Source organism: Octodon degus, unplaced genomic scaffold, assembly GCF_000260255.1.
Source record: "Octodon degus isolate 3935 unplaced genomic scaffold, OctDeg1.0 scaffold00058, whole genome shotgun sequence".
Classification (NCBI taxonomy): Eukaryota; Metazoa; Chordata; class Mammalia; order Rodentia; family Octodontidae; genus Octodon; species Octodon degus.
Window position 1 is genome coordinate 2,263,726 of NW_004524634.1, and position 18,408 is coordinate 2,282,133.

Genomic DNA, 18,408 nt, shown 5'->3' on the forward strand with positions numbered 1-18,408 from the left:
TGTCTCAATCTCTGTCTCTAGCTCCCCATCACCCCTCTCTCTCAGGGTGGGAGGGTAAACCTTGACAGGGCTTCCTCACCCCACAGCAGGAGAGGGAGACGTCAGCTTGCCCTACTTGGGCCCCTTGCGGGGTTCTATTTTGCCACATTCTTTTTCACCTTGTCCATGTCTTGCCCAGAGAACTGCCTGGTCGTCTAAGCGTCTCCATGCTCCAAGCTGTCTCCTCCCGTCTGCCTCACTCTCAGGACCCTGACATATTAATTATCCTCAGGAACAGTGCTGAGGTCCCACGTGTACTGAAACTTCTAGGACTAAGATCCAACCACATGCTCCCCCCAACCCACAAGCTCAACTCCTTTCAGCTCACAAATTCACTTCTCCCTTTTTCCAAGTGATTCTCCAATCTGTTCTGCAATGATCTCTGCTGTGGAATGTGCTCGCTCCCCTCTTTAATTCACAGAGTAGCACTTTGTTTCTCCTCACATTTGTGATACAGTGCTTTGGGCTTCTCAGAACTCTCAGAGTGATTGTCAGACTTTGTATCATGTGACTGGTACCGAGTTAGCCCTGGATAGACGGTGGTGAGTAAAAACAGAAGCGGCTGTTTCATGATCTTAGAGAACATTACCAACCTCGTGCGGATCACAGGAGCAGCTGCTGGGATGTGGTAAGCTCAAAGTAAAGGGGCAGCTGCTGGCGTGTTGTAAGCTCGGTGTAAAGGGGCATTACACTTTTACAAAGCTATTTAGAGGTTAATGAACTTTCTGTATTGCAGCATCTTTACAACCTATTACAGTAGCCACCCACACTTGTGATAAGCAACCGCTATTAGTTGTGTGAGTCTAGGCTAATTATTTTGACTTTACAGTTGCAGTTTCCTCATCTATAATATGTTGTTAGAAATATCTGTCAGTGGTCTGGGGATGCAGCTCAGTGGTACAGTGCTTGCCTAGCATGCTGAGCCCCTGGGTTAAATCCCTGGCATTGGAAAAACAATCTGTCATCTCACAAAGATTTTAGAATGATAAATAAAATTACAGAAAGATCTTTAAAAATGATAGTGTGCAATACAAATTTACAATATCATTTTTTAAAAATCTACATTATAATTAAATTTTGATTTAAGGATTTCTCCTTTAAGTCAGTCATATGGCCACTATGTCATACACATAAAAAGGTGCTAAGTGACTGAAACATTCTGGTTCAAATGGATAGGAGACAAGACAGAATAGCACTGTACAATAAAAATATAATACGGGACACAAATGTAATTTTACACTTTCTAGTATCTGTATTTTTTTTATTTTTATTTATTTATTTATTTATTTGAGAGAGAGAGAGAGAGAGAGAGAGAGAGAGAGAGAGAGAGTGTGTGGTGTGTGTGTGTGTGGCCAGCTCAGCCCACCAGGGGGCGGGGCTGGCTGGCATGTGGTGCTGGGGGATTGAACTGCGGTCCCTGATGCTCTGCCAAGCTTGTTCTAAGTAGGTGCTTTAGACCACTGAGCCATCTCTCCAGCCCCTAGTATCTGTATTTTAAAAGATAAAAAGAAGGGTAAGATGGACATGGTGGCACACACACGTAATCTTAGCACTCATGAGGCTGAGGCAGGGGGATTATCACAGGCTTGAGGCCAGCCTGGGCTACATAGTGAGTTCAAGGACAGCCTGAACTGCACAACAAGACCTTGTCTCAAAAAACAAAAAAGCCCAACTAACAAAAAAAAAAGGATGAGGAGGAAGGGAATGGGAAATAAGTTGAATGAATATATGCAACATACAGGAACCTAATAATCTCAATCAATGTAAACATATATATGCCATCACGTGAGCTAAGATGAATAATATCAACAAGAATGAAAAACGGGATGTGGAATGAAGGACCAAGGAGAGAGACAGAGGAAATAGGATTTTTAAAAAAGCTGTGATTTGAGGGCTAGCCAGATAGCTCAGTGGATTAAAGTGCCTGCTTAGGCAGATACAGGGGCTGGGGGCTCGAACCCCACACTGTCATGCCAGCCCTGCCCCTGGGGCATACTGAGACAGTGATTGAGACTGGGTGTGTAATTCCAGCATTTGGGAGGCTGAAAAACAGGAAGGATCACTACAAGTCCAATCTGTATAATGAGACCCTATACTAAATACATAAAAATAAATAAAAAAGCTGTGCTATATACATGTAAACATTCCCTAAAATAATCGCAAACTACATCAACTGCAAACATGCACTAGTAACAACAAAAGAGAAAAGATAACAAGAGATTGGCAAAGCAAATTTTTTTGTTTTGTGACAGGGTCTTTCTATGTAGTTCCGGGATTTCCTTGAATTCACTATGTAGCTCAGGCTGGTCTCAAACCTGTGGCAATCTTCCTGCCTCAACCTCCTGATTGCTGGGATTACAGGTGTGTGCCACCCTGCTTGGGTGGCAAATCTAATTTGAATAATATATAAATTTAATCCACTATATCCAAAATATTTGAATATGTGATTTGAATATGTAATTTACATGCAATTGTTAATTTTTTTTTTTTTTTATGGCAGAACCGGGGATTGAACTCAGACCCTTGCACTTGCCAGGGAAGTGCTTATTCCACTGAGCCATCTCCCTGGCCCCACAATTGTTAATATTTTACATTCATTTTTATACTAAGTCTACAAAATCCTTTGTATATCTTAAACTGGCAGTACATGACATTTTTAACTTTCAGCAGTTCAAGTGCTCAATAGATACATGCAGATACTGTGCAAGAAAGCATATACGGCAGGCCCCAATTTATAAATGAGTTCTATTCCTGGAGAAGTGTTTTTAAATCTGATTCATTCATAAGCCAACAGTGAGTTCTAGAGAGTACGGTGCGCCTATGAAGGTTGCCAACTTGAATATCCCTAAGTCAGGGACATACTGTTTTAATTAGTAGTGTAAATAAAAATTAGTTAAGATCTGTGCAGCTCTGAGGATACAAGAGTTAAAAAAAGATGTGTTTCTTGCAGTTCCTATGCCACAGAGGAAGAGCTTTCTAGTTTTTTTTGCAAGTCTGCAATATTTAATTTGGGAAATGCCTACTAACCAAGCAACCAACTGATTTTCTTTCTTTTTTTTATTATTTATTTATTTTTTAAAAAATTTTTTATTTATGGGGGGGGAGCTCAGCCCACCAGGGGGCAGGGCTGGCTGGCATGTGGTGCTGGGGGATTGAACCGCGGTCTCTGTGCTTTGCTGAGCTTGTTCTAAGTAGGTGCTTTAGACCACTGAGCCATCTCACCAGCCCCAAACCAGCTGATTTTCCAGAGATGATGTAGAGCTTGGAAGTAAATGACAGATACAGAGTCCTGTCAGTGAGTAAATTTATGGTGCTCATTTGTAGAGAATACATTTCAATACGTGACTTTGTCTTTATAGACTACTAGCTGTCCTTCTGAGGGTACCATTTATAGAGGTCACAATATTTAGCACTTTTCCTTCCCTCAACAGTTCTGTTCAGGGGCCGGGGAGATGGCTCAGTGGAATAAATGCTCCCCTGGCAAGTGCAAGGGCCTGAATTCAAGTCCTGGTTCCACCAAAAAAAAAAAAAAAATTCTGTTCAAAGAAATGGATCTTGGATCTTCCTGGACCAAATAATTCTATTACCTTGTCTTCCAACAACAACCAAGTCATTCATTATTTCAGTCCCCAAGGATACCTTCAACTGTTCCAAAACCACAAAGTAGTGTTTTACCATTCAATAGTCCTTCTAAAATGTCTACTGTTCATGAATTTTCATTTCTAAAAATAACTGCAGGAATGTGATCAACAGTCAAGTGTAACTGTGATATATATCACTGTATAGAAATTAGAATCCATGAAGTCTCTATTCATACTTTTTTTGAGACAAGATCTTGTCCTTATTTGGGACACTGACCTTGAGCTCACTACATAGACCAGGCTGGCCTGAAACTCATGGTGATCCTTCTGAGACTCCCCATTGCTGGGATTACTTCTGCCCATTCTTGAACATCAAATAAATCTTTTTTTTTTTTTTGCAGAACTGGGGATTGAACTCAGGCCCTTGTGCTTGCCAGGGTAGCACTATATTCTACTGAGCTATCTCCCCGGCTCCTCTACTTTGTTTATATTGGCTTTTGTCTATAAAATTCACCATTGTTGTTGAGTATTGCAGGAGATTTTACCAGGGTGTGGTTGTCCACACCTGTACTCTCAGCACACTGGGAAGTAGAAGCAGAAGGATCCTGAGTTTGAGTCCAGTCTGGGAAACTTAGTGACTTAGAAAGATCCTGTCTCAAAATAAAAAAGAGCTGAGGATGTAGCTCAGTTTGAAGGGTTTAGTCCTCAGTGTCATAAAACAAATAAATGTAGGTTGTTACTTTTCATTGCTGTGTACTATTCTGACTAGTTATACAATTCATTCTTTCATTCAATGCTGATAAATACTTCAAAGCTTTTCCATTTAGAGGTTACCAATAGTGCTATTATGAATGTTCATAAGAACTCGTTTCTCTCAGCCATATACACACAGGAAGAAAGCAATTCCTATGACTACTGGGTCAGAGAATATATTTCTTAAGCATCAAAAAAATCTGTGCCGTAGTTTAGGGATCCCAAGTCTTTTGATATTGAAATCTCGTTAGCCATGTAAGTCTCCATTCTATACATAAGAAACCCAGCAATCATGCATAATTCAAGCAATGGCGTCCACATAGTAAATGATGAACTCACTCCTCCTCATCAAACCTGGGCACTTTCCCTTTCTTTTCTAAACAAGCGATTCAGAGGTACACTTGTTTGCTACCACACATACAAGTTCCAATGCCAATTGTAGGACTGCAGAACAAGAACTGTTCTTTCAAAACTCATCAACAATTCTACACCTCCACACAAATTCCTGCTTAGTTTAACTGCCACCAGAGGCCGTTAACCAGTACTCTAAAAATAAGAACGTGCTGGATTAAGTACCTTTGGTCTCTGATATACCATAGTGAAAATGCCCAAGGCAGATACAAAAAAAAAAAAAAAAAAATCCTGCTTTTCCGATATTCTCTGAGGTTTTGATGTACTCTTTACTCTTAATTCAGTGTCCCAATTAGGTAAGATGTGAAGTTAAGTGATAGGTTCTTTTGGTTTTTTTTCTGGAACCGGGGATTGAACTCAGGCCCTTGTGCTTGTCAAGCAAGCTCTTATTCTACTGAGCTATCTCCCCAGTCCTCAAGTGATAGGTTTTGACGGTGTCGCAGCAGAGAAACAGGGAAAAGGGAAAAGGGAAAGAGGCTTCATTATCTTGCAGGACATGGAGAGAATTTGGGAAGATAACAAATTCTCTGGATTGGAACAAAACGAGGCTGAGGCTTTTATGGCCTTTGCCAGGGGTGGGGTTTGAGGGGGAAGTTTAGATATACCTGAGGAGCTGATTGGGGCCTTCCCTGAGGTGGCGGGAAAGGTAAAAGGAAACTGCACCCTGGGCTGAGTTAGAGAAGTGGGGAGGTGGTCTCTGGGAAGATAAGCTGTTGTATTAAGGGCTTCAGCCATAGTGGATGACCACCATAATAATTCAGCAATTCATACCAAGACCATGACCTATATCAGTAAGCACTCCTTCCTTTCTTCTAGTCTAAAAAAAAAGCTTATACTCTGTATGACAGAATGATCGTGTCAAAACAACTAGACCCAGCTGGTTGCTACAGAGAAAGGGATCCTCACTGAAAATCTCTCTGCAAGGGTGGCAGTTGGGCAGGGGACCGGCCTGCTCCGGGGCAGCCCTGCTCCTGAGGACCGTCCCCAGGCTGATCCCAAAGCGCAGCCGAGGTCAGCCATCTAACCCAGGAGCGCCGGGAGAAGCCCGAGGGGCCTCAGACCCGGCCAGCGCTTTCTACCTCGCGGCTCCCACTTTTTCTCCCAGCGCCACGTAAGGAAGGATGAGGAGCGGGGTGGTGGTTGGAGGGCGATTAAAAAGCCAGGGAAACCATCTGCTCATCTGCGCGCTACTCCGTCCACGCAAATGCCCTGCGCAAAGAACTAGACCAGGTAAGAGCCGAAGGCTCCTCGAGGCTCGGGGGAGGCCAGCGCAGCATGGAGCCGGCTTTTCTTTTTTCCAGCCTCTCTGCGCTCCGTCCGCTCACATGAGCGGCGCGTGAAAACCTGCACACGGGTCTGCGTTCACAGCCAGGCTGCCACCGAGCCGAACTTTCCGACCATTCCAGCGCCACTACGGGTCCGGGACACAGCTCCGGGACCACGCCTCCGAGAGCGCGGCCCCGCGTGCGTCACCCGCTACGTCGCAGTCCACGTGACCCCCAGGGCCGCCGGGGCTGACAGCAACTTCCGGGTGCCCAGGGACCGACGAGGTCTTTGCGTGTCGGATATCCCTTTGTCGCTGCTCCTCTTAGCATCCGGGATACGTCCCGGGGGACTGGGTCTTCCTCTGCAAGAAGCTGCTAAGGAACACGCCAGGTGACCCGAAGAAGAACGCTCGGCCCGGCCAGCCCCAGACGAGGGGCGGTACGGCGAGCCACGCATCGCGCACGCGCGCTGGGAGCCGGCCCGCCCGGCCGCGGTGACGTCACGGGGGGCGGTGCTGAGCTGGCTGGAGGGAGAGCGGCTGCGGGCAGGCTAGGGAAGCACACCGGGGGACCTGTGCCGTCTGTGGCAGCAGCATGGCCGTGCTCTACGGAGGTGTGGAGGGGTGAGTGCGGCCTTACTGCGGGAGGCCGGGAGGGGCGGCCTTGGCCATCTCAGGTGAAGGGCGAGACGAAAGGTGATCGCGCGGGATGACAGATGGTCTCGTACCTCCGGGTCCCGGCCACTTTGGGCTTCTGGATTGTGACACCCTACGGAGGAAGGGTGTGTGCACACCTAGCGGGGCCCCTGCTCGAGTGGCGGTTGTCTAGAAAAACTCCGCGGATGACAAGATCATGCCCCGGGGATCCTTTGTATTTCACTGCGGAACCACGCCCCTTCCACAAACTCCTTACTTTGCTGACTTTGGGTCTCCTTTTTTTCCTTCCTAGCCTGCGAGTTTTGAGGAATACAAATCAGGCTCGGGGCGGGGAGTTGGAAGGGAGGTGGAGCTAGGATGAAGATGGTATCTGGAAGCTGCACCTGGTGCGAACCACAATCAGCTTCTGATGGCCAGACATGACCTCCTTCCTGTTAGCACAATAGGCTTCACAGGCTGGATTGAGCCCACTAAGATTCTTGCGTTTTTCTACTCAGAGCTTGTCTGTTGGACTTTTGGTAATAGCTCTGACTCTGGGTAAGATATTTTGTCCACTTTGGTCTTCAGTTACCCTGTGTTTCAAGTAAGTACAGGGATGAATAAAATGATCAATTGGTTGCTCAGTCGATCCCCTGCCAGGTCAAACATTCTGTGAATCTGAGTCAGATAGAAAGGGACTGTTAATCTCAGCCTTTGAATCTGAGATTGCATTCCCCGCTTTGGCAGCCACATCGCACTGCTCACTTACAGACCCCACGTTCTTTTCACATGAGTTGTTAAGGTTGAGCTCCATTCTGTATCTGTAGCAGTTTTTAAAAACTAAATACATTATAGGAGTTTGCATTCTTCCCTGTCAGATTGATTTGTGAGATGTAACTCATTTTTTTCTGTTAAGATTCCACCACCACAGATATCCCTGTAAGCTGCTGTTTCCTCCAGTAGTTAGCATTGGGGGGTTAGTTGCTTAAGTAATTATAAACTCCCATGCCATCCACCAGTCATGTCTTACAAAGGTGTCTTGAAGACCTTGGCAACTGGAGCTGGAACTTGAAAGGCAGCCTTCACGGTTATTAGAGAAGCAGAGAGATGTACTGTCCTCTTAGGCCATCTTTACCAAGGGTTGCCTGTGCCAAGATCTGTACTAGTTATGAAGTTAGATATATGTTCCTGAGCTTGCCACCGGCATTCATAATCTAGTAAGATAGACACAAAACTAGATGAGCACACTCTTGTTAGACAGGAGCCTTTAATAGCCAAGAGGCACTAGGAAACCGTACCTCGTGGAACACCGTGTGGGATAGGCCACCCATTGGAGAAGCTCGCAAGGTCCAGGTGCTGTATAAACAGGGTCTTGCAGGATAAGTAGGATATTCCCAAGGGAAGATGAGTAGAAGCTGTTTCAGTCTGAAGAGCACGGCAGACTTTAAATCCCTGGGGCAGCTCTGGGAGTGGTGACTGTTTGCTGCGCTGTCTCCTTTGTCATCCTGCCCTCTGCCTGCAACAAGGACTGCTGTACAAGCTTAGCTCTTACCTACAAGTTTTTCTGAGGAGGACTGAGTGCCCTCTTGTGTTTTGTAGGGGAGGCACACAGTCCAAGGTACTTTTGCTCTCAGAAGATGGAAAGATCCTGGCAGAAGCAGATGGACTCAGCACAAACCACTGGGTAAAAGCCATACTGAGGGGACCAGAGGGCTGGTTTCTGATTTTATTCTTTATGACTCCCATTGAAGTGGACACTGGGACTCATAGGGCAGCAAGTAGGGGCCACACAGGTCCTGCAGGCCTTTGTAACTCCTCCTTCCCTTGATTGGGGCCAGCTGATCGGGACAGACAAATGTGTGGAGCGGATCAACGAGATGGTGAACAGTGCCAAACTGAAAGCAGGGGTAGACCTTCTGCTACCTCTGCGAAGCTTGGTGAGTCTTAGATGGAATCGGGGAATTAAGCTACCAGTGATGCTGAGACAAGTGGAAAGTTTGGACTTCATGATGTAGAGGAAAAGGCTTCCATGGCCCTCATCCCTCATGTTGGAATTTTGGCAATCTTACCCATTCTCATGGCTTTAGTTGCCAAGGAGCTATAAGTATTCTGGAAGAGTGTGGGCTCTGGAGAGTCCATGAGACCTTGGTTTAAATCCAGTCTCTACCACTGCGTGACCCTTAAGTAGGCTATTTACCTTCTCTAAGCCTCAGTATCCTCATTTTGACAGTGTGGATAGCAGAAGCTACTTCTGAGTTGCTGGCAAAGTAAAATGACCTGGTGTATCCCAAAATGGTTAGCACGTGGCCTGACCCACAGGCACTAGTAGCTGTTAGCTATTTGCAGTCCCAGCTGAGATCTTCCTCCCAAGCTATATAGCTCCCACTACTCCTTGGATGTAAGCAAGGTGTTCTTCAGGTACAGCCAAACTCCATGCATTTTCACCCAAGCATGTCTCTCTAGCATCTCCCTTCACCTGCCGCTCTGCCTGATTTTTCTGAAAGCTCAGCTACCCTCCAAGCTCCAGAAAGGACATTGTTGAATCCCATTTCTTCTGTCTATCCTTACTCCCAGGCTGTTCCCACAGCTGTCGGCTTCTGGGGGAGTCATTGTATGGGGTGGAGGGACTGACTGCTGAGCACGGTGTAGCCAGATGTAGCGAACAGGTGCAGGAGGGGAGGGGATTGAGACAGGAGCAGGGTCTGGGGCTCTGCTTGCTGGCTCCTCACCTCCCACATGGCCTAGGGCCTTTCCCTGAGCGGTGGGGAGCAGGAGGAAGCAGTGAAGATCCTGGTGGAGTTGCTGAGGGACCGATTTCCCAACCTGAGTGAAAACTACTTAATCACCACCGATGCCGCAGGCTCCATCGCCACAGCTACTCCGGATGGTGAGGAAGTGGAGGGACGGTGAGGTTGAGAACTGGTCTTCTCGATAAAGCCCCTTAGTGGTAGCCAGGAAAACTTGTCTTACAAATGCCTGGAAGGCATCCTCTATCGATATTCTCCTGACTGTCTTTTTTTCAGGAGTGAAAGTCCACACCAGAGCAAGGATTGGGTGGATAGAAGGAGGGAGGGCAAGAGAGGCCCAGTGGTGGGAAGTGAAGAGTGGAGTCAGAAGAAAAGGCTCCACTTGCAGAGGAAGGAGCCCTGGGGGCAGTGTGGTGAGCCAGTCACTGGGGGAAGCCTTCTTTCCAGGGAGGAAGCAGGGGAGCTCTGGCAGGGGAAAGGTTTCTGGCATCAAGTGGTGTTTGAATCCCAGCTTCTAGTTTGCCAGCTGTGCCATCTCAGAGAAGTGATAGAACTGAGTTTTGGTCTCATCTGTAAACCTGTACTCATAGGTACTTTGGGTACTGTCACTGTAAAAGCAGGGTTTAGCACCCAGTGAGCACCCAGGAAGTCAGGTAGAGTCACCTAAAGACTTCTTGGACAAGGAGCCAAGTTCTCTCAGGGAGGTTAAGACTCATGATTGGAGTTTCTCTGAGCCCCAGATGCTCCCCCTTAGGCAGGACATTAGCTGGGCTCAGTTTTCTGCTCTGCAAGACCTGGTAGTGATCCCTTTGTCTGGGGGTGGGGCAGGTTTCTGTCCTGTCTGGCTGAAGTCGGAAGCTGTTGCTCTGTGCAGGCCTTGCCCACCCTGAGCCTGCGCTGCCCTTTCCCCAGGTGGAGTCGTGCTCATCTCTGGGACTGGCTCTAACTGCAGACTCATCAACCCTGATGGCTCTGAGAGTGGCTGCGGTGGCTGGGGCCACATAATGGGAGACGAGGGCTCAGGTGAGCTTGCACAGGCCTGGCTCATGGGCCTGGAACTTTCCTTTCCTGCACATTCCCAGCTTCTTGCTCTTGGCTTGCTGTGTCCCCGGAGCTCTCTGAGGGCAGGTCATCCGCCTGACCAGTGCAGAATAATGGCTGGCAGATCAGAGAGATGCAAATGCTAGACTTACTGCTGACCTTGCTCTTCAGCAGTGAATTGCGCCAGGATTAGATTCATACCCTGGCACAGTGGCTGTGACCCACCTGTGCTTACTTTTGGAGACTTAGTGAAGAGTTGAAACAGAAGGATAAGGACATGCCTAGATGCCAGGTCATGCCATACCTATCTGGTAGTGGGAAAGGGGTATGAAAATTCCTCCCACTTCACCTTTTTAGGGATGACATGTACATTTCATAGGACCTCTTGGGGTCCAACTCATGAGAGCCTGTGAGAAGTGACCAGCCTTGTTTTGGCATAGGAACAAGGTGTAGGAATGTGACACAGACTTACCTATTCTGTCTTCCTCTCCTGTCCCTCCCTTATATCTGGGTGAGTCAGAAGCAGTTTGATTATAGGCCCTTCATCACCACCTCCCCACCCCACTCATTGGGAATCAGGAACCTTTGCTATAAAACCCATATAGATCACTAACTCCATCTAGCTCTGTGTTTCCAAGCAGTTTTTTTTTTTTTTGCGGAACCAGGATTTGAACTCAGGCCCTTGTGCTTGCCAGAGAAGCGCTTATTCCACTGAGCCATCTCCTCGGCCCCTCTGTGTTTCCTTTCTGGTGAGCTTGGAGAGATTTTCTTAGCCCTCTCTGCTTTTTACAGCCTATTGGATCGCACATCAAGCAATGAAAATAGTGTTTGACTCCATTGACAATCTCGAGGCAGCTCCTCATGATATTGGCTACGTCAAGCAGGCCATGTTCAGCTATTTCCAGGTACTGCCCTTCCCGCTTAGTGAACACACACACCTACGATAGGGCAGTGGGGACGCTAAGATGGTGTAGCTATGGGACACCATAGGGCTGGGTAGGCCAAAGTTGGTTCAGCTACATCAGGGAGAAATTACAGTTGAGAACAGCATTCAGAATGATGTGGCATTGCATCCCAGAATGGAGTCATAGGAAGGACTAGTTTGGGGACAGGTGGCTAGCTGGGCTTTGTTTTTGGTCAGCTAAACCCCTATAGGAGATAAAAGCGTGGGCATTCTGGGCTAGGATGAACCATGTGGGGGAGGTTCAGATGCGGAGGCAGCAGGTGGAGCTGAACAAGTGCTGAGCTGCTTTCTGGTCTGAGTGCGTCAGGAGAGCCCAGTAAGAGGCAGGCAGGGAAGGACCGTGGAGATGTACAGCCTTCTACCCAGGGCACTGGGTCCTTCTCTGTGCTATTGGAGGTGTTAGGAGAAGCAGTATCCTTTAGCAGATCCACAGGTGAAAGGTGAGAGAGGTGGAAGGGAGAAAGGGTCGGGGGATTAGTTTGTTTATAAATCTAGGGGGCTGGGGAGATGGCTCAGTGGATTAAGTTCTTCCCTGGCAGGCACAAGAGCCCAAGTTCAATCCTCGGTTCCGTCAAAAAACAAAAAAAAAAAAAGAATTATAAATCTGTCTGTCTACATGAAGGCCAGTCTTTTTGTCTTGTCACTTTGATAAGCTGGGGCCAGGGCCAAGGAAGGAGCTTAGAGATGCTGAAAAGGAGAACTTGTCTTCTTGGGGCTGAGAGATCAGTGAGTAAGGGGAACCCTGCCTTGTGTAAAAGTGAGGAATCTAAGGGGCCAGACTAGAAGAGAAAGCTCTTCTGAAAAAGTTGGCTGTAGGAAGTTTAGCTAAACTATCTTGGCCCAGCCACTAGCATGTCTACTGTTCTCTCATAGCCTACATTCATTCTTTTTTCTTTTTTTTTTTTTTTTTGAGACAGGGTCTCACTGTGTATTGCAGGCTGTCCTTGAACTCCCTTATGTAGCCTAGGCTGGCCTTGAATTCAGGCAATCCTCTTGCCTCAGCCTCCCAAGTGTCTAGATTACGGGCCTGTAACACCAAACCCAGCCTATAGTCATTCTTGTACAGTTCTTACCAGATGGCACAATGGTGCTTGCCTGTCATTTCAGCTAATCTGCAGGCTAAGGCAGAAGGATCACAAGTGTAAAGCCAGCTTGTGCCTTCTAGCAAGGCCAGATAGATAGATAGATAGATAGATAGATAGATAGATAGATAGATAGATAGATAGATAGATAGATTGACTGACCCACCGACCGACCCACCCACCAACCAACCAACCCACCCACCCACTGACCGACCGCCCCACCCACCCACCCACCCACCGACCTGAAGGCATAACTCAGTGATGGAGTGCTTGCCTGCTATTGCATGAGGCCTTAACTTTGATCACAAGCACTGAAAAAATATATATAATATCTACCTATCTAGGTATAGATACAGATATATTTACCAAGGCTAAGTGAGACAGTGTATAAAGAGCTTGGAACATCACTGTAGTTGCTCACATTTTAGTGCTCCTCCCTTTACTAAGATGTATTCCGGGGAATCATTCCTCCGGAATTTAAAGGTGTTCAGGGTGGAGAGGTTTGTTGGTGGAAGAAAGGCCTTATATAATCAAATAAATATGGAGGAATGAATTCATTTCTTGTTTTCAGTGCTCCTCAAAGTCTCTGATTCATGAATGTATATGGTGATTCTCTAAAGGAGACTTGAAGTGTGCATTATTTCTTAGATCCCTTTGACCAAAGAACTCTTGCCAAGAGTACTTCATGAAACTCCAGAAGGCTCTGTGGTGAACACAGGTCTGTGTGCTCTGCTACCTTTAAGCTAATCTGTAACTAGCAACAAAGTTCATTTTGGGGAAAACAAAACTTCCCAAATGAGAAAAATCTTAAACCTTTATAATTTCTAGAGTTTAAAGAAAAAACAAACAAAAAAACCCCAGAACTATTCAAGCTTTTCACATAGTAGAGACATTGGGCAGGTCAACCTGGAGGGCATAGTAGGGATTTTGTCTGCTCCTAATTACTGTCTTACGTTCCTTTTTACCTCTCAGGTGCCAGATCGGCTAGGAATCCTCACCCACCTTTACAGGGACTTTGATAAAAGCAGGTTTGCCGGGTTCTGCCGGAAAATTGCAGAAGGTACTGAAGGTGGGGCAGGGTTTCTCCTGGCTTTATTCTCCACTAACAAGGGGCCAGAGTTGGGTTTCAGTGGGGCCTGGATGCTGGTTTCCCTCTCATTCAGTGACCACAATGTTCCACCTCCTCACTTTGTGGCAGTGGGCATTGGAGTTGCACAGAAGGGCAAAGAGGTTGTTGGCAGTGTTTTGTTACCTGGGTTTCTCTCCTCTCCAACTGTCATGGCTTGTGTAAGCCATATGCCTGTTTTTGAGAACTTCAGGAGGCCATTATATTAAATCTATACCTTTTCTTAAAAACAATTATACTCAAAGAACTATCTAAGGAGAGCCTGGGCATGTTTTGTTAGGTGTCAGAAAATAAGTGCAGAGTTTGTGAGTACACACATTGCTTTTCTGCTTTAAGTCCTACACTTCCTTAATATGGATTCCCTTGCTATAGGGTGTCCTGGGGCTTTTTTTTTTTTTAGAATCCATTGCTTTATTTCTTTAGAGTGTGTGTGTGTGTGTGTGTGTGTGTGTGTGTGTGGCCAGCTCAGCCCACCAGGGGGCGGGGCTGGCTGGCATGTGGTGCTGGGGGATTGAACCGTGGTCCCTGTGCTTTGCTAAGCTCGTTCTAAGTAGGTGCTTTAGACCACTGAGCCATCTCACCAGCCCCTGTCCTGGGGCTTTTAGAGCCTGTTGGAGCAAGGATTTCCAGAACAGAGCCTGTAAAGCGTTGGCTGACAGCAGACTGCTAGAGGAGGGTGGGGTATGGGCAGAATTCATTGACTAACTTCACAGCCAGGGTCCTGGGTGCCCAGGACTTAGAGATGAAAAGGAACAGATGTCCAGTAGCCCTGTGTTAACATAGTAACCTTGCCATGCCAGCCCCACCCCTGGGGCGCGCTGAGACTTGATTGAGACTGGGCATGGTGGCACATGCCTGTACTGCCAGTGCTTGGGAGGCTGAAAACAGGAGGATCACTATGAGTCCAGTCTACGTAGTGAGACCCTATAGACCCTGTACCAAATACATTAGATTAAAAAAAAAACAAAAACAAAAACAAAAAACCATAATAACCTGGTGTTGGGGGCTGCAGGGTGCTGCAGTTCCCTGTGCCCGATAAGCCACTTCTGAATGGCGTTCTCCAAGAGGGATGGTGGAGAGATGACACTGGGCATCTGCCCTCACCCAGAATTCACAAGCTCCAGGTGGTTCTGTGGTTGATGCCTTGTAACAGGGAGAGAAAAACCCAGGCCAGGTGGCTCCTCAGGTATTCACCAGCTCCTACTCCGCACCCCAGGTGCTCAGCAGGGAGACCCCCTTTCGCGATACATCTTCAGGAAGGCTGGTGAGATGCTCGGCCGGCATGTTGTGGCAGTGCTGCCTGAGATTGACCCGGTGAGTAGAGGTGGGATGTGACAGTGGGCAGCTGCTCGGCCAGACCTGCTCCTTCACCATCAGGGATGGGGCTGCCCCATTCTGTCCAATCCTCTCCCTTTACTCTGTCCTCTCTGTTATTATTGCTTACCTCATTTTCTTTTCTTGAGCCTACCTTCTGTTGCTTGGCTCAGGGAGGGCATCTGAGGTGGGGGGGGGGGTGATCTGAGGAAACCAGCCCTGCAGCAGGGGAGGCTTCATTGGCCCACGGCTCTCATTTTTGGCTCTCTTCCCAGGTCTTGTTCCGAGGAGAGATGGGCCTCCCCATCTTGTGTGTGGGCTCTGTGTGGAAGAGCTGGGATCTGCTGAAGGAAGGTGGGTCTAGGGTGGGAAGGTGGGGAGGGACATAGTAGAGGATGGGACTGGGAAGGAGGTGACCTAGGGAAACTGGATGCCACTGTGAGAGCTGAAATGTAGCCCTGAGGGCAGGACACTGGCCACTGACAGTGACGTTGAGCCCTCATTATGCCTTTGAGCCCTTTTACTATGCTCCATACAACTTCTTGATTTTACTGTGTTCAATCCAGCTTCTTTATTTTGGTGTATTGATTGATCCAAGCACCTTGTCTTTGCTAACCATGTGTCTGCCACTTAATACCCCAAGCTCCTAAGATTCCTAAAAAGATGTTCTTTTCCAAATGAATTATTAAATAACTGCTTTTTAAAACTTAAAAATCAAGTCTGAGAATCAGAACTCTTTCCAACCTATGCTGACTTGTGGTGATACCCCTTATCAACATAATCCTGGCTAAAAGAAAAGAAACATGACTTCTTAGCCTGACAGCCTACTCTTGAGCAGTTGTGTGTTTCCATCTGACATGCCGCTGTAGCTTAGGGACCCCCGTTGAAGTTTCTGGCATTGCATGTGTGAGAAGTCAAGTTACCAGGCTGTTGGCTCCAGACCTCAGCTGTTTCTTTGTTGTACACCTGGTGTGCTGGAAGCTTGGCATGTGGGCTCCTCCAGCACCTTCACAGAAATGCCTGGGTGTCTTTGTCCCCTCCTCTTTTCCCAGTTCTCTACAGGCCGTTGGTCTTGTCTCATTTTTACCCTTGCATTCTTCCTTCCAGGTTTCCTTACAGCACTGACCCAGGGCAGAGAGCTCCAGGCTCAGAACTCCTTCTCTGGCTTCACCCTGATGAAGCTGAGGTACTCCTCCGCCCTAGGTGGGGCCATCTTAGGGGCCAGGCATGTTGGGCACGTCCTTCCCATGGACTACAGTGTCAGTGCCACTGCCTTCTACTCCCACACCTTTTCCTAGGGGGCTGGCCCTGGCTCCACCCATTCTACACCCACTGGACATGGTATGCTAGAACGAAGGAATTTTTTTTTTTTTTTTTTTTTTAAGAACATCTTATAGGAGAAAATAAAGGCACTTTAACTGGTCCCAGTTGGATTGTGTTATCAAGCACCCATGCTATGTCTGTCTTCAGTGCACCTCTACCGTTTATCCTTGAGGGCTCAGGAATGGTTTTGTCCAAGATTTAGAGCCCCAACCCCAGGTGTTAGTCTGTGGTTTGCATCTGCTCAGTGTGCTCTGGGGATATAATTTATATTATTCTCTCCATGTCCCTATTATGCATACAGGATTTGTGTCTTCCAGTTAACCTAGGACCTCAGTTTTCTTCTGTCAAAGTGGGTGATGAAACCTGCTTTACCAGTCAATAGAACTAAGTGGACTCCTCATCTAGGAGTAACCGCAGGAAAATCACACTCTCCTGTGACTCCTAGAGGGATTTAGGGGATGGCAGAATTTTATTTAGTCTGGAGAGTTTTTAACCTCACTGGATTTGGTAGCAGTGGGCTGCAGTCTTTCATGTGAATGAATTCTTAAGAGGAAGATTGCTGAAATCCAAGGCCACCTAGATACCTGCCTGTTCCCGGCTGCTCTTGTCCTGGTTACAGTGTGGCACTTTGTATTTGTTTTTACCTGGAAATGATGAGCATCAGTGAGGAGTGTACCTGATTCCAATCCCCTGGTTTCTGTCCTTTGACCAACAAAGACAAGCCTAAAGCTTCCTGTTCTGCTGCATGTGTACCTTAGTGACGAAAAACATTGACCCACAGTGGCTGCGTGTACAAAGGTCCAGAGTATAAACTAATAGAAGGCATGGATCGTGTCCTGGACATCATCTCTCAAACTTATGTGTACCAATTCTGGAGTTTATTTTATTTTTTAATTTTTAAAAATTTTTATTTTATTTGTGCGTGTGTGTGTGTGTGTGTGTGTGTGTGGCCAGCTCAGCCCACCAGGGGGTGGGGCTGGCTGGCATGTGGTGCTGGGGGATTGAACTGCAGTCCCTGTGCTTTGCTAAGCTTGTTCTAAGTAGGTGCTTTTAGACCACTGAGCCATCTCACCAGCGCCCTGGAGTTTATTTTAAACTCAGATTTCTGTTGTCTTCCTTCTCTCCCAAAATAGTGAAGGATGGGTGTAACAGATGAGTTTTCTTTTTTCATAGCAACAACAACAACAGAAAAAGATCTTTCTCTGTTGTCTAGGTTGGCCTGAACTCCTGGGCTCAAGCAATCCTCAGCCTCCAGAACAGCTGGGACTGTAGGCAACCACTGTGCTCAGCTATGAATTTTACTTTCTACTAAACTGCTTAGGTAACTTATACTACAGATAACCAGCACCACTTGAGGGAGTTTGGTGCTATAGCTTTGAGTTCTGCTAGGCCCTCTAAGGGATCATAGATACTACCTTGTTCCCTAAGTTAGGTGACTGTTCATTCAGTATAGCATTCTTACAGAACAGAATGGCTATAGCTGTCATCCCATCAACAAGCTAGAGCTTTGAGCAATAAGAACTTAAGCCAAGTCATTGCTGAAAGGATAGTCAACCATCTCTGCGTGAACCTTGACTGTGGGGGCCCAGAACTCAACAATTCTCTCGCTGTGTTATTTTTTAATATGCTCTCAAGATTAGCTTCAGGGTAATCCCAGCACTCTGGGAGCTGAGGCAGGAGAATCAAAAATTTGAGCCTGGCCCAGGCAACTTTCTGAGGACTCATGTCCAAATGACAAAGGGAGAAGCACCAATATGGTGGAGTGGTAAACAGCAGAGAAAGAGTCTTTCTGAGAGTTGTGATCTGGATGCTGAAATACAGCAACTTGAGGAAGACTAGAAGGAGGAAAGTGATTTGTAGCATGAATTGAAGCCCATGGAGAGTGAAGAAACTTCAGTGAAGACGAGGGAGGTAGCTGGTGACACCTTATACCTAAGACAGGACTCACTGTGTGAGAAGAGTGACTCAAAGCTGTGGACACACGGTAACTGCTGGCAACCCCAGAGGCCTCCATGGAGGGATACAGCAGGGGAGGGGAGCAGCAGTTATGAAGGAATGCACTAGCTGGTGGTGAGTGCCGAGAACTCAATTGTCTGATGCAAGAGAGTGACTGGCCAGGAGAGGGAT

At 47.1% G+C, this 18,408-nt stretch overlaps 1 protein-coding gene across 1 annotated transcript; it reads left to right on the forward strand.

The window, feature by feature from the left end:
• The first annotated feature begins 6,090 nt into the window (after nt 1–6,090).
• Nucleotides 6,091–16,384, forward strand: Nagk (N-acetylglucosamine kinase). Its single transcript, XM_004634061.2, has 10 exons — nt 6,091–6,672; nt 8,284–8,368; nt 8,523–8,621; nt 9,430–9,571; nt 10,344–10,454; nt 11,265–11,377; nt 13,491–13,578; nt 14,861–14,958; nt 15,234–15,312; nt 16,066–16,384. Exons 1-10 carry the CDS (start codon nt 6,644–6,646, stop codon nt 16,254–16,256), a joined length of 1,035 nt encoding a protein of 344 aa, XP_004634118.1. The 5' UTR covers nt 6,091–6,643; the 3' UTR covers nt 16,257–16,384.
• Nucleotides 16,385–18,408: the final 2,024 nt, after the last annotated feature.